Source organism: Micrasema longulum, unplaced genomic scaffold, assembly GCF_059751315.1.
Source record: "Micrasema longulum isolate JH-2025_06_02 unplaced genomic scaffold, ASM5975131v1 h1tg002919l, whole genome shotgun sequence".
NCBI classification, from domain to species: domain Eukaryota; kingdom Metazoa; phylum Arthropoda; class Insecta; order Trichoptera; family Brachycentridae; genus Micrasema; species Micrasema longulum.
Genome location: NW_028280037.1, coordinates 9,484 through 26,625, shown reverse-complemented (window position 1 = coordinate 26,625; position 17,142 = coordinate 9,484). Strand labels below are relative to the sequence as shown.

General features: G+C 30.6%; 1 protein-coding gene across 1 annotated transcript; it reads right to left on the bottom strand.

Annotated features, from left to right (window-relative positions):
* Positions 1 to 52: 52 nt before the first annotated feature.
* On the bottom strand, positions 53 to 8,221 carry LOC148271348 (ATP-binding cassette sub-family G member 1-like). Its single transcript, XM_088241498.1, has 6 exons — positions 8,080 to 8,221; positions 7,350 to 7,467; positions 4,279 to 4,468; positions 2,152 to 2,297; positions 1,584 to 2,067; positions 53 to 803 (listed from the first exon to the last, which is right to left on the bottom strand). Exons 1-6 carry the CDS (start codon positions 8,219 to 8,221, stop codon positions 627 to 629), a joined length of 1,257 nt encoding a protein of 418 aa, XP_088097624.1. The 3' UTR covers positions 53 to 626.
* Positions 8,222 to 17,142: the final 8,921 nt, after the last annotated feature.

Genomic DNA, 17,142 nt, shown 5'->3' with positions numbered 1-17,142 from the left:
TACTAGTAAAGTTGTCTGAACATTAACTACCATAAATCATTTTTCCTCCCTCTTGTAAAGTTGGACTTCGCTGACATTCGACCCATTGTATGAACTACTATGATATACAGTGGAACTCCGTTTATCCAAACTCAATTCAACCGGATTGCAAAATATCCGGATCGTTATCAACAAATAAAAGAAGGCAATGGCGGCCGGCATGTTTCTTCGTCAAAGCAATTAATTTTGCTGGACATGTTTAATCAAGTTTTTGTGTGATTACGTCTGGCACTGTATTTTTTTAAATTAAACTTTTGTTGTATATTTATACTAGTTTTGTGTAACTATTTATTTATTAATATTTGGGCTGACTGTCAGGTTTGGTTCCAGTAAAGTAATAACTATTTATTAGATTTTTTAAAGCATGGTTTGAACCTTAATTATCAAATTAAACTGAATTAATAGTTTGCACGGATATTGAATAATGCCAATTTGATACGTAAAAGATTATGGATAAAAATGTAAATAAAGAAACTTCCTGAGTAAAATTTTTAAAAGATTCATTTGTTACATAGTTTACTTTGTTAAAGATGATACATATTTATTTTACATTTTAATTAAATTGTATCAAGAACGTATAATATTATTTACTTACATAGTAAAATAGGAACCATTGCATAAGTGTAAGTAAAAAATATAACAATTGTGAAGCAAAACTTAAAATTTGCAACTGCTGCTGGGCCTTCATCTCCTATTCCGTAAAATATTCCACCCAGGAACATCGAGCTGAAGAAGTGGTGTATTAACTGAATCCAAAGAGCAATCTGGAATTTCAGATGTAAATTTAATGTTTGTCTAATAACAATCAAAAAAGAAATGTCACATAACACAATTTTTAAGGGAATCTCAGTTCAAAATATTTAAATAAAGGAAAAAGCTTAATCCAAGAAACTAATTCAATAATTTGGATATTTAAATTTAAATCAAAAAAACAAATAAAGGGGTCTGCAAACAATAAGGAGGGACTAAATAAAAATTAGTATAGGTAATGTATGTAGGCATTTTATACTTCATTTGAAGGATAAAATATTGTGATTAAATTTCTGTTTTTAACCTTAGGTGTATGAAATATCTTCTAAACAAGTCCGTTTATTGAAAACCTTATATTTTAAGAGTGCTAAGTGATAATATTTTGACTTTTTTTTTGTGTTTTGTAAATTAGTATAATCTGTTATTAACAAATTACAACAGGGATGGAGAATAGCTTAAATAAGGGAATATGGATATCTAGGCATTTACAGGGCTTATGACCTGTCATTGGCTGGTTTAAGTGGCCACTTTACACACTGTGTAACATTCACCATTTTGCCTATGTTCGAACATCCATATTTCTTCAATTATTCCATTTGTTGATTTTAGTGAATTTAATCTTAATGACTCCCGAGGGGGTGAAATCCAGTCTTTTGTCTATGAACATTTGAACAAACTCAAATATTATAATTTGTTATGATTAATACATAAGGAATAGAGGATAGGTATGAAAAACCATTAAATGAGATAATACTTGTCATTTTTCACTCTACATTTTATATTGGTTTATTTACCTTGTTACGGGATTTCTGGATAATCATTCTTTTTAATATAATACTGAATTGTGTCCAAAATGATGTGGAGAATCCTAAACCAGCTTTAACCGCAATCGCTAAATCTTTATCAACATTTAATTTGTGATTTCCTTGAAATTCATTCATGAATATTTCGTTTTCTTTCAAACCTTCTCTTTTTTTACCATTGTCTATCAATGCTGACATCTTGTCAGCATCGCTGTTTGTCTGCAAATTCTCGATGATTATATCTGCGGGATTATGTGTAGTTAAGCATTCTATTCCACATTTTTTCATGAACGGAACAAGATGGGCCGGAGTTCCATGGTAAACGCATTTTCCTTTTGCGACTACATACAAGTTATCAAATAGTAACAGCATTGAAGCAGCTGGTTGATGAATTGTGCAAATTATGGTCCTGCCACTATTTGCCAACAGTTTCAGAAGTTTTACACATTGTTTTATTGCAACAACATCGAGGCCACTAAAAAACAATAAAATGTATGTTGAGTTTTGCAATTAAATTACAAGACAAAAAATGTTTACTGTAAACAAATGATTATCTTACGTAGTAGGCTCATCGAGAAAAATTATTGGTGGATTGTTGATTAGTTCCAATGCCACAGAGAGCCTTTTTAATTGTCCTCCAGATAATTTGTCTGTTCGAGTATTTCTGCACTGTGTTAATCCCAATGTTGTAAGAATCTCATTGATCTGTAGACAAGAAGTTTTTTAATCATCGATTTTATATTTCATTTTGTAAATTCAAATGTAAAACATATTTTCTCCCAGAATACAACAAAGTTTGCAAGTAGCTTGCTTTATTATATTTATTTATTATGAGTCGTGTCCATTTTTTTCAAATTAAAAAATGGACACTGAAAGTAAAACAAAATGGTAAAGGTTGTACGTCGTGAGATTTTTTTTGCTTTACAAGATATTGCATTTGCTTTTACGTTAAATTTATTATTTTATTTGATTACATACCTTAAAAATGGAATGTCAAGTAGACAAAAGAAAGAAATTTCGACACCTCCTTCTTCGCGTTCAATCGAAGGAATAAACGAGAAAACGAATAAGGAGAATACATTATTGACTAATTTACTGTAAAATAATGAAGGAGAACTATCGGGGTCTGTAACAAATAAGAACGCCTTTCTCGAAAACCGCCATGAAAGTTTCATTATAAAACTTACCTTAAGTATGTGTTAACAAAGGGTGTGTCCGTTTTTTTCCAAATGAAGACAAGAGAACAAATCACTTGTCACATTGTCCTTATATAGGGTGGCTGGAGAAGTGGCGTCCAACGGAAAAATGTAGGTACTTCATGTTGAGGGGTATTCGAATCACCCCCATGTATGTTCCGCGATATTGCATAGTTTTGGAGTTATGATTTTTTAAAATTGGATTTTGAAAATTTTCGGCCGAATCGGTTTTATTGTTTTTTTTTTAAATCTGTGCAAAATTTTTAATTTTGTTTTTTCTATCTTATTAAATTTAAATTGGGTTTTTACGCATAAAATAATCAACTTCGTAACATTAATGGAACCTACAAAAGTTATGACCTAAAATTGTGAACTACGTTCGAACGAGTCAGATTTGAGTTTTTAACTTTAAATTAATAATCTAAAAAGGAAATTTCTTTTTTTTGGATTATTTTTCAAGCTGCTCTAGACTCTCAGCTTTTATAAGAGTACAAATAAAGTACAACTTAATGGGCTATTCTTTGCTGAAATCAGCCTTCAAAGATACTGAAGCGGAAAATTCCTAAGATAGTCATCTTATTAAAAAAAAATATTATTGCATTTTTTATCATTCTTAACGCTAATTATGATAGAAAGTGTGTAAACTAAAAAAAATAACTAGCTTGACCTGTAAACGAATAAAATAATTTATGAAGCGTTTAAGCAAACACTGCATATATTATTTACTCTTGTAGAGCAATTTTTTTTCTTTTTAATAACCTCTTATTTGATTTCATATTTGAAAATCGATGGAATTTAATAATTATCTTACATCTGCTTTTATGTTGTTTTGTTTGAATTGTTAATTTGCGTGTATTAAAAAGTTTAAAATGTAAATTATTAAGGAAAACACATAAACGTTTTAATCAGCGCGATGTAACATTAAAGCTGTTTGTTAACAAATTAGTTGATGTCCACCAATGAAAGCAAATAAGGGGTACAGTTTTTAAAGACGGCCTCGTGGTGTAGTAGTCGGCCTCCCGGTATAGTGGTCAGCGTATTTGCCTACCATGCAAGAAGTCACGGGTTCGATTCCCAACATGGTTGACATGAAATATTAATGTTACAAAAATGATCGATATACGCCGCGATTGGTGTAACAATGCCGAACCCTATGGACTATTAGGTGTGGAAAGGAAATGATGGGGATATTTTTTTATAAACTGATGACTTTAAAATTTGAATCTTATTTCTTACTACTTCAACAAAGTTAATAGAATCCACCGTTATTCTTTTTTGCATGGTACTGGGTGGAACTCATCCAATGTGTATAATGAGATTCCGGTGTATACCGAGATATTATATTACTATATTTAGAAATGAATAATCATACTCGGCTTTGCGGTAAAACAGATTAATTCTGATTGTATGGGGTTCTTATTGTATCATTAGTATGTAATAAAACTGTTTCCTCTTGATTTTAAGATATTTTGAAAAAACATTTAACAAACCACGACAGATTTTTCTCGTTTTCCAAGGGATTCAGCTAATTTTAAATTAGCCACCATATCCATTGATTCCTGAACAGATAGATATGGTTGAACCAGATCATCTTGCATTATGTAGCAAGACAGCTTTTGGTACAATTTCATGTCTCTATGATATCCATTTACAAGTATGTCTCCCTGGTAGTTTGAGGATCTGTAAAAATTGTACAAATGTTGAAATATACAAATATTATTTTTAGCCTTAATAAAATATAAAATATAAAATCACACGTTAATTATTTTTCACACCGGCCAACATTTTTTTTATTAATGCCTTAAGTGTTCAAACTTATTTACAATATTTTGAACTGATTTAAAAAAATACCTATGTTTTTTTGTAGAATATCTAGTTTTTGAGATATACTTGATTTTATTTTGGATAAAAGGCATACATAAGGAAACTGAGATATCTTTAAAATCTAAAGTGTTATTTTTATCAAAAATTAAAATGTTATTTCCCAGTTCAACTTACTAACTACCCATTAACTTCTAATCCCGACTTGTGTATTTTTGCGTAAACCCCCACCATAAATTACTACCTCGCCTATAAAAAAATTTAATTTTAGCTTTCAAAGATATCCTGGGTTCCTTATTTTTGTCGTTAACTAAAATAAATTATACCTCAAAAACTAGAGCTACCTACTCGACCAAATCTGACAACTGTTTTCGATTCAGCACCCAAAAATTACCTGAAAACAGATTAAAAATCTCTGGAAACAAAATGCCTGTCGCCCTGTGTTATTTATTTGTAATACGTATTATAAAATATAAATTTTAATTTATCTCCGTAGGCATGGCATAGCCTGTCAAAAAATTCTAAGTTCATTGGGGCTCTGGTGTTCATATTACGGATTTTCTCTAATGGTAACACTATAAAAATAAAATTGAACTGAAATCTGAGTAATAACTTAATAGATTCGCCCATACAGAGATAAACCATTTTATGAATATTGACCACAAAGTTAGCTACATATTACAGCAATATAACGGGTCGCAGGTACTTGAGTTGTTAACCAAAACCGTTCATTGCACGTTTGTTGTTAAATTAAAAACCAAACCAAATATTTGGAACGTTTTTGTTCTATGCAATAGAGCTAAAAGGCCTCTCTAGAGAATTGTTAGTCTGAGACTGAAATAGAACACCGTGGCCTTGTAAACTTAAAATTCGGTGTTGCCAGCATTAAAAACAGTTGTAGTTCCAATTTTACTGTTTTTCACTCTTTTTAACCATAAATTATTTTTTTACTGATAAACAACTCGTAAATATACAGATAAACGTCGTTTTGCGCTGGTTTGATTTACGCCAATTTACAACTACGGTTGGTGCCGGGCGTGGGATTCCCCTCTTCTGCCACACCAGACGCAGACGACAGTAGGCGCCGCGATTCTAATAGAAGACACAATTTTACACGTTGTTTTATTATATTACCGTGTACGCGAGCAGCCTACTGTGTGTGTGAAATTGTTTCCGAGTTAGTTTTTGTTTTGTTTTTAAGAAAAATAAAAAGGTATTAATTATATATTTTATTTTATTATTACTTAAATTAAAAGAATATTGAAATATTGGTAGTCTATGATATGATTCTGAAAGGAAACAACAATCAAAGCAAGTAAAATTGGATGCTTTTTTGAAAAAAGTTTGAGAATTAAATTTAGTACCGACGAACTGGTAAGTTAGTATTTATTATAAAAAAAAACATTATTTATATCAACAGATTATTATTTATTTTGTAAAATAATTTAAACTGTATTAATTATATACGTTTATAATAATTTATTCTGAATATATAAACAAAACAAAAAAAATACACGGTATCACCCAAAAAAGATACATAATATTCATGATCCTTGTTTATTTTTATAATCTTTTCATAACAGATAAATGTTAGTTATTACAAATAAACATGTTTGTTTTCGTGTATTAAATATTTTTATTAGTGGGTACATATCGGTTTCTGTTGCAAAATATTACACCACAGTGCCCAACCTTGTCATTCCATATTACATATGTATTTGTGATGTAATCATATCATTGATTACCTATTGAGTGAAAACTTCTGTTCACGCTTGTGCATTAGTTTTAATTACTTTTCCACTATTAATGACATTAAAATGAAGAAATTATTTATTGATAATTTAAATACTGTATAGGTGTGTACATTTTACAAGCAAAGTACTTGTTTTATTTAATGACAAAATAGATTTTTAATTGTTAGAATAATTTCATAAACAATAAGTGATAGTTTAAAATGTAATAGAATCATACAAAGTAATGCTTCACAAAATCGCATTTTTCCTTCTTTCCAATTGTTCCAAGAAGCTTAACTTTTAGATCTAAGACAAATATATTGTTTTCAATGTTTAAAATATACATTTAAGAACCAAAATTTATTTACAAGTAATTCAAATATATCAAGTCAAAGAAGGAATCGTGTGTTAGAAATACCACATTGTAAAACGAGGCTCGCACAGAGACATGCATATTTTATAGGGCCAAAAGTTTTTAATTCACTTTTTACTGATAATATTTTATTGATTACGAACTTTCAAAATTTTCATTCTTTTAAAAAACATGCACTATCCTGGATTCAAACTAAAGATATGAACTCTTTTTTCTATGATTTATTTTTTTGCCTTTTAATAATAAGGAATATTTTTGGGACTTTTTAATATTTTTTTATTTCCTTTTTTAATTGCTATAAAAAAACCAGATTATCTTTTACAGAATATTCTATTTTTTCTTTCTTATGTTACACAAACATATTATAACTGTCCATTATTTATTAGAGGAGCAAAAATTCATCAACATTTTCTTGTATACCCACGAACAGGCCATGCCTTTGTGGGATTTTTTTGTTTACTATTAATATGTATTTCATTGCTTTGTAATTATGCTTTATTTTTTTAATACTCTGTTTTATCACTTATGTTTATTGTAAAAAAAATAAAATAAAAAAAAGTACTGGAAAAGTATACTCATTCCTTTAACATTCTTGTTTCATTAATACATTATAAGACAATAAATATGCACTCACGTAAATCCTGTTAGAATATTCATCAATGTGGTTTTGCCTGCACCAGATGGTCCGAGGATTGCCGTCAACTCTCCAGATCGAAAAGATCCAGAAATCCCATCAAGAATGTTTCGTCTGCCTTAAAAAAGGATGATAGTGTTTGCAAATTATCTTAGGGGTCAGAATAAGGAAGTTCAGTGATACCGAAACAACATGTGTAAACAAATTAAAAAATATATTAAATATCCTGAAAGATATGTTAAGAATAGATTTTAAATAATTAAAATAAAATATTAATTTCAGAATGGTAGTTTTGGTTTCCAAAATAAAATTGAAAATATTTTTTATTTTTTAAAGCATTCATTAATGATTAATAATTCCTTTACCCGCACTTAATAGTGTATATGGCACTATATTGGTAGTACATGAATTATTTTCTAAAAATTATATTGAGGGGTATTTACTACAACTAGGTAACTTAAAAATTAGCATTTTTGAGTTATCCGCTAAAAACACAATGACATATTTGTATCTTCCTCAATGAATGCGACAAATAGGCAAGTAGTGATTCATTCAAATCGTATTATTATGATTTGAATACATGCCTGGTCTATTTGGAGCATTAATGGAGGAAGCTGCAAATATGTGTTTTAGTGGGTAACCCAAAGTGGTGATTTTGAAGTTACCTAGTTGTAAAATTACTCCGTGATATAATTACGGAAGTAGCGTGGAGTTGACATTATTTACACACCATTTATTTTAGTTTTATCTGCCACTGAGTATGTTAGATCTTGAAACTGTAAGTCCACTGCTGGCCTTTTAGCTATTCTATTCAAAGAATCAAGTTCCGCTGTGAATACTGACTCAGAAGGGTCTTTGTGACCCTTTCCCATTTTAGCTGAAAATAAAGGAAAATACATTATTTACTAAATAACTAGTATGTCCTATTTATACTTACACATTTTTTTGTTTACTGACATAATATAAGTGTGAACATGAATAATCAGATAAGTAGTTAACAAAAGTGTCTGGTTTTGAATACATTTTCTTCGATATGCTAAAATAATCAACATGTAGTATAAATGTTAAAAAAATGAAGGAAATGTTTTATCAAAAATATCTAACACATTAGTTAGATACACCCATAAGTATTAAGTTACATTAAAATACAACCATGTTGGATTTTGAGCATTATGCGCTTTTTGTTGTTTTTATCAATCAAAAATAGTTTTAAGTTGTTAAAGAGCCAGTATCACCACAAAAAGTTGAGTTAAATCATTAAAATTTGTTGCAACACAGAGGGAAAACATTTTTGAGAAGAAATATGGGAGTCTAGGCATTTATTTTTGGCATTTGATGCAACAAATTTTAATATAAACAACTCCGTAGGGAGAAAATCCAGCGAGTCTGCAAGCATTTGGACATAGTCGAAACATTGTTGAAGTCAAAACATGTTTATAGTCAAATAATTGTTAGTTTTTCTTCAAAGTAGGTAACATGGATTGTTTTTTTCCCTTTTCCATGCAACCTATTTTGTCATTTTTACAAAAATGCATAAACGAATAATTAATGTTTTATTCAACCCCACTGTTTTTGTGCAACTGTTACTAAGAGCCTAAATCTTTGCAAGTTTTAAAAAGCTTTCAATAGACGGCAGTAGATACATAGTTTTCTTTTTAAACTTTGATGAATTTTTTTGTTAAAAATAAATGAGCACAGGAAAATACTACAAGTATCTATAGGAAACATCCAATGGTATAAATGTGAATGGAAAGATGATAAATAATATTTGTCATGTCGATGATACTGTCATTCTAACGAATAACAAAAAAAAGAATTACAACCTATACAAAAGAATTAAAAATAAGTGTGTCCAAAAATAAGTAAATGGTTGTCAGTAAAACTTAATAAATGACCAATTAATATGCCTCTAAAATAAATTATTTGCGCTACAATTATAGGGATTCAGGTATACTCAAAAAATAAAAGAGCGTCAAATAATTTAACTTGTGAACAACGTAGGAATAACAGGAAAATAAATAGTTTTGGGTACACAGCGATAAAGTTTTACCATTAACTTTCAAAAGACTTTTTCAAATCATTAACATACTTAAAAAACAAACAAAAAAACTGTTCTTACAGCCCATGTGACGGGTGGTTAGTGAAAATGAGTTTTGTGTGTGAATTTTATTTTATCTAGTAAGCTAATTAATTTAAATATCGACATTATTTATTTATTAAGCTTTTTGTAAATAATGCTATTTGTACATTAGCGGGCTTATTGCCAAATGACAATTTCTTCCAACCAACCAATAAAATAATAGTTTTATTTTTATAATTCAAGTTACAAAACATATTCCTTTATTAAATATTTGTACCATTGACATTAAGAGGATTAAGTGAAGATACGTCTAGCTTACTAAGCAATGTTTGACAAGTCGCAAACATTATTTGTGTTTTAGATAGGTTTATAAGTAAACCATACTCTTTTGTCCATGTTGATACGCAATTTAGTGTATTAGACATTGATTCTATTTCTTTGCTGATGCTTTCAGGTCTGCAATGAAGATATAGTTGTAAATCATCTGCATAGAGATGATATGAACAATTGATACATTCTGCTATCGGATTGAAAAACAGGGAAATTAGTAATGGTGGTTGTATGATAGTGTAATAATAAACTTTACCCATTATATTAAAGTGTCATAATAAGCATTATATGATAGTGTCATAATAAACATTATATGATAGTGTCATAATAAAAATTATATGATAGTGTCATAACAAACTTTATCTCCTCACACTAGCACTTTTTCTGATAGGGAATGTACATAGGAAATGTCCAACAAAATAAATATTTGGGATGCTGGCTATTTATTTGTATCAGTGGGATCACACTCGGTAGATTAAATTTAAGATGGCAAAGAGCTGCTTTTTCAAAATGCGTGACCTCCTTAGTAATAGAGATTTCAACTTCAATCTACGTATGCAAATTGTGTGATGCTACATCTTCAATGCTTCCGTGCGGCGTCAAAAGCTGGACTCTCCAAATAATGCTTAAGATATCATTGGTAGATTGAGTTTGCAAGGAAGAAGTATGTAGTATACACATGAGAAAAGAAATTGAAATATTAAATACAAAACAAAAAGCTAGAGGACTTTGGATAGAGTAAATAGTCCGTATCATATTAGAAAGAAAAATTGAAGGAAAACACAGTGTAGGAAGACGACGTATGTATCTCCTGGCTTAAAAACTTAAGAGTGGTTCCACTGTACCTCCAAATTCTTATTTGGAGCGGCTGCAGACAACATGAAAATTACCATGATGAAGATGACCTCCACCGTAAAGTGGCACCATAAGAAGAAGGAGATTTATTTTAGTTACATATAACTCAAAGAAATAATCTGGACTTACTGAAATTCTAGAGGGTCTAGAAAATCTCCTATAAAATTCAAAGCAATTATTAATATGGAATTATAAATTACTGTGACATTCCACAAGTGAAAACTTCAAGTTGTATCTAGTTTATAATAAATTATTTTACAACATGTATTACATTACTCTCTAGATCTATGTACCTAATATAGTTATAAAACACAGTTATTTAATATTCTGCTTTATCTCGTATTTCTGTAATAATGTCTTAGACCACCTATCATTAAAATAATAATCCTATAATAAGTGCATAATGAGATTATGTACGAGTACCATGGGAGTATTGACGCAGTTGAAGGTAGATACATACATAGTGCACATAATACATTGCAATTAATTGTTCAATAAAATTAAATGCATTATTTTTACAAGGTCCGGTAATTCTATCAAATTAACTGTGATCTTATATTATTTATTTAAGGGGACAGTAGGTTTAATATTTAACTTCACCGTTGTCTTTGGCAAAATTCATTTTATAAATAATATTATTCCTTGTGTGGCTATTATGTAACACAAGTCTACATAGTATACAAGACTTGATATACATATCTTTCTTATTTTTTTAAATGATGAAGTTGTAGTTTCTTTTATAATCTTCAAATGGACATTTTTACACCGGATTTAGAAAGTCAAATTTGTATAAATATGTAAGATTTTAACATGAGATTTTAATTTTTAAAAAATTGTCCGCAATTATGATAGCAATATTTGCAGAATAATGAAATAAATGAAAGTGATGCCAATACAACAATAAATCGGTTAAAACTTATAACAAGGAAGACAGATACGCTTTTCTGTGGCCGGTGTTTCTGTGAAAGAGACAACAGAATCGAGATTGTACGATAGATACATATGCATAAGACAAGGAAAACATCAGTCGTTTGTGTTTTTCTCATCCATTCAAATCAGTCGGTTATTGGCAGTGCGTCATTTAAATGACCGGTGTAATTATATTTTTGTATGTTTTCACATTATTATTTTACAATTTTAAATGTTATTTTTTAACTGTTTCCTTAAATATAATAATGAATTGTAAAAAATACATGTGTCATAAAAAGATTATAAAACACAGCAAAAAGACTAATTTATTAGCTCCACATGTAGTACTTAGTAAACATGGATAAAATAAAATAGGAAATAATACATTAGTTGCGTAAACCTTGACAAAGACGCTTGCTTGCTTTGAAACCGGTCGGTGGAAAAAAAATAGTGGTTAAAAACAAAGTTGTTTTATTTATGTTATTGAAATGAATAACTACAAAGTTAGTGCTTTAAATATAAAATGAAAAAAAAGAAACATATTTAATTGTGGTACAACAAAAGGTTGTGTTTCTGTGTATTTGTATGAGAGTAAGTGTAGAGGTTTTTTTGTGTGGGAGTAAGTGTTCAGGTGTGTGTAAGCGTGAGCATAATTAAATAGCAAGTGGGAGCGTATTGCAGTTTAGGATACAGACGAACTTACTAAACGAAAGCATGACATCCTAGTAGGTAAGGACAGAATTAGGCAACGTGGCAAATAAAATGTATTATATTATCTCAAGCATTTCACGAAATTTTAATGGAAACGCCAACAGAAATACCTAACATTTATAATGCAATGAACATTCATTTGTACACAACGCGGTTTATGAGCACGATTATTATACTATTACCCAAATGTACCTAATTTAACTTTGATTAAGCTATTTATATTTCAACACAATAGATAACACATCGATGACGATGTTTGGGTAATGTTTTTTAAATTATTTTTTTAAAATAAATATTTTTCTATATTGTACCTATATTGTACTAGCATTATACAAGAATTGAATGATCGGCATTCCGTTTTGACCGAGTATAGACTAGACAACTACACTATCTCATCTCAATCTTACATAATGCACGGATCTCGACATGTGTACACCTATCGTACACAGTTTTAACACACATTCGCCTGAGAGATCGCATTTCGACAGCATTCAGCCTACTTTCATCCCTGTTTTTCTAAGTCCATATTTCGTTTCTCATTTTCATCAGGGTCAGATCCAGGACTCCATTGTAAAATGCTAATTTTGTCATTAATTTTTTTTTTTTCCAAGGTTGATTTAAGTGCAGCGTCCACTCTGTTTTCGTCACTTACCCTCTTTTCAACATCTTTATCAGCCATTCCACCCCCAGTAAACATACTTCTCAGATACACAAATTTCTCTGCCGTAATATGTACATGTATTTATAAATTATAATATGTAAATGTGTGTGGGTGAATACATATTTATGTCTGGATATGTGTATGTACACGCATGTATGTCTATGAATGTATGCAAGTACCCAGACTAAACACGGATTTTTTTGCGAGTCGGGGCAAGTTCACATGTATGGGTCGTTCCTGGTTGTATCATTATAAACTTCGTCATTATATCAGTTAATGTATGCATAGTTATTTTGATAAATAAAATAAATTCGTACTCAAAATGGCAATGCTTAGTTTGATAATATATCTTTAAATAATTTTATTTCCTACAATACTTAATTTGACTACGATGCGAACCGCATGTCACGAGTCACGACATAATATGGGCCGTGTTTTGCAAAAACCAGTTGAACCACAATACGCGATGAAAGCGAAAACAAAGGTCAAAATTAAAGAGTCCGGCTTCGTTGCGTAAGTTTTAGAACATCATTCAAAAAAGAGATACATTGAAATAAATAATAAAGGAGCCGCTCTTCATCTAACAATTTCTTTATTATATAAACTGGGTCACAAATAGTATAAATGTCAATGATTTCTTTTCCAGATATACATTTTATTTGCTTTCGTAATTTTTCCTAATTTAATTATCTACTTTAATTTTATTACTTTTTGTCTCTACATCTATTTTTATTTTTTCTATTTTCATTATCTTATTTTACACTAACTCGTCTTTAAAAAAAAACTGAATTTAAAAACTAATTGTATCGGGTTGTGGTCTTGTGGCTAGTGTCTTGGACTCACGGACTAAAGGTCTGTGGTTCGAATCCCACTCTACCCCAACTCGATTCCCAAATCATTAGAACGCAAATATTTCTTTAAAAAAAAAAAACTTTTCAGGTTTATTTTGTCTTTATTTATAATATTTATTTAGACGTCAACACCATAGATTTCATAATGTGTTCTAAATTTAGTAAACTATAATGGATAAGAGATATTTTCGATCAGATCCTGCTTTACGAAATTGTAAATAATAAATTTGATTCCCCAGAACTATGTAATTCATCTACTTGCTTACCGCGTCTCCTTCAGACCAACTAGACTCTCTGATATTTACTATTTAGTATTACTAATCATCGGAAATATGCTACGATCCTTTGTATATGTGAAGCATTTAACAAGAATTTTAATAGTCTTGATATATTTAACACTCCATATAATAGGTACAGAATAGAACTGATGGGCTTGATTCAGAATAAATATTCGTTTTGTCTCTTTTCTTGTTCTTAATCATTAAATCAATTGCAATTTTCCACTCCTACTTTCCTTCATTCATCCTTCACCACTCCTTATCAATTTCTTTCTTTTCCTTCCCACTATCTCCTTGTTTTGTTCATATTTCTTTTATTTTTGTATGTAGAATATTTATTTCTATATACTTTAAACTTTAAACCGTCGGCGTCGTCGCTTTATTGCAGTATAATTTAGTGAACACATATAATTGGATGGCAGGCCCTACTATGTACGAGTATACATTTTGTATAGTTTTTATTTATGTTCATTTAACCTGTACTTCTATTAGCATTCGAAATAAATAAAATAAAATGAAATAATACCTATAAAGTGATACGTGTGATAAAAAATGTATCAAAATGTATTTAACAGAAAATATACGAAACGTGAATATGATAGCATCCAAAAATCGCACCTTGCAGAGTAAAATAATGATTTTGGTTTCCCGAAAAAGTGGGATAATGTATCGGTTTTCCTATTGAAAACTTTGTTTTTAGCCATCTTAATAAAGTACTATTGTATATTTATATTTGCATGTTTAAAAAAATTAAAAATACACCGCACCTGAGCGATAATAATGACACTAGTACGAAATAATTATTTTTGAGCTAAGTATGCAGAAATGTTTCTGAATATAATATTTCGTATCCTAATAAAAATAAGAACATTATTAGGATAGGAAATGTATTCAGAAATATTTCTGCAATTAACGACAATTCAAACTTAAAGTTACGACGTATGTATTAAACAGCTTATAAATCATGTGTTTATGTATACTTATTTATATAATTTAATTTAAAATGAATATAATGTATTTTAAGAATATGTTTATATGTGCCCTAATTCAAGATTAAAAATTTAACAATGACTGCCGAATGCAACGAAAAAAAAATATATTTCACAAAAAAATATTTTAAGTAGGTACCTATATTTTTTTAAAAGCATTTGTAAAGTTATGGGTTGTTTGACTTTCGAGAAACACGCAGTTTGTAGATGTACATATTATGGCGAAATATTGAATATCCTAACGCTGTAGTATTTTCGCTATTGTGTAATAGTATGTGATTCAGCAAAAGGCTACAAGGTAATGTGTAAATACGATACTGTGGAACACAGTGTCCACAGATTACACCGATTCGTGCTACTTTTTAAAAAGAGAGTGCCAACACTTAGAAACTGAAGCAAACCAATAAACGTTACTAAAAGGCCGTTTACACGTAGACAATACAATGTTGTTTTGTCTCAGGACTAGACCATTGTCCATGTGTAAACGGCAATTTGTAGGGCAAAACATTTCCCGAGGCATTGTCACCGAGATAGACGGGCAGGCTATCTCCGCCGAACAGTGATTGCGCCCATCATCGCGCGGGGCCGCATTGTCCTCATGTGAACACGCACGGACAGGACCTTGTGACAATAGCGATGTGCTTGACGTGAACGTGTCGCTCCCGATTTTTTTTTTACCAAAATTGACGGCACCTTTTAATTAATTAGTTCGTTCTTAAACGATTCCTATAAATACAATGAATAATAGTTTTCGTGAATTCGTGAACGCCGTCGTGAATTAATTTTAGCAGCCCTCACGCGTAAGCTGCAGTCAAATTTTAGTATTGTCCAGCGTTCTGTCCTGCGTGGTCGAGACTGTTTACGATGATGGGACATGACAATATTACGAGTCTCATATAATGATATTGTATTGTCCGCATGAAAACGGCCCTCTATTCACAGATCCGACCGCCATTATCCACTTTACTGATTAAATCGGCATTTTTTTCGTAACATTTCCATCATTATCATCACCGTAACATTTTATGAAAACACGTAAAATAATTAACAATGTTATCAGTTTTGAAAAAAATCTACGTTTTATGTTTAAAGAATTACACGACTACAATTCTGGAAGAGTACCGCGGAGAATGGCTCCGAATGCAGGACAATGTATCTACATATTTTATTTGTTTATTTGATTTTTTGTAAATAATGTTATTTGAACATTGGCGGGCTTATTGCCAAATGGCAGTTTCTTCCAACCAACTAAAAAAGTAAAATATTTATTTTTACAATTTAAGTTACAGAACATATTTAGAAGAACGTAAAAATTAAAAAGCTAAAGATATATTAAAATAGAAATAAACGTATTTGTTTATAAATTACCTTCAATCAAAACTATTACTCAATGGAAAAAAGAGGTAAGAGAAAAGGAGGAGAGATTAAGGAAGAGAAAGGAGATGTTTTTTCAGACGTGATTTAAACAGAGATACTATAGTAACATCTTTGATGGTGGATGGGAGATGATTCCACAGTCAGTACATATGTATAACTCCAACTTAAAACAGCAGAAATGTAAACGCTTAAGTGATTGGTAGGAGCATAACTAAAATATAAAATTAAGAGTTCACCCATTCGTGGTAGCCTTGATGTCACTGACATAAACAGTTAGCTGGAAGAGAGACAGCAGAGATGGTATGGGTGTATAAGACGCCATAAATGAACTGAAAATAAGGCAATGTCTCTGGATCTTCCTCGATAGTTATATGGAGGAACCCAAATAACTCCTGGGTAAGATAAAGCTCCAAAATCCCGCAGAGAAACGGCATGGATGAAAGCAGTACCCAGGGCCGAAGAATATGCAGTTTGAGAAAGAGAGGAGCCGACCCCAACAGCCTACCTTGACAATGAGTTGGGACAGTGCTGGGAAGATAAAAAAGTTTCGAAAGAGTAACATACAATAATCGGTGTAACATCTGTCGCAGCGGTTGCTGTGGGAGGATATTCTTATTCTTATTCTTAGAGGGAGGTCAGTGCTTTGCAAGCTCCTGACGTCACTGCGACCTTTGAAGATCTATTGTGACACATTCCCGTGAATAGTTCTCACCCTCCAAGCCCAGGTTTATAAAGAACCTGGCTACTGTGTA

What these genes read in the sequence shown, in the direction of transcription:
- LOC148271348 (XM_088241498.1), bottom strand. Translation starts at nt 8,221, where the DNA reads ATGGGAAAGGGTCACAAAGACCCTTCTGAGTCAGTATTCACAGCGGAA. An exon ending in AATATTCTAACAGGATTTAC is followed by an intron (nt 4,469 to 7,349) that starts GTGAGTGCATAT and finishes CAATTTTTACAG; the next exon opens with ATCCTCAAACTACCAGGGAG. An exon ending in AACGAGAAAAATCTGTCGTG is followed by an intron (nt 2,298 to 4,278) that starts GTTTGTTAAATG and finishes TCTTGTCTACAG; the next exon opens with ATCAATGAGATTCTTACAAC.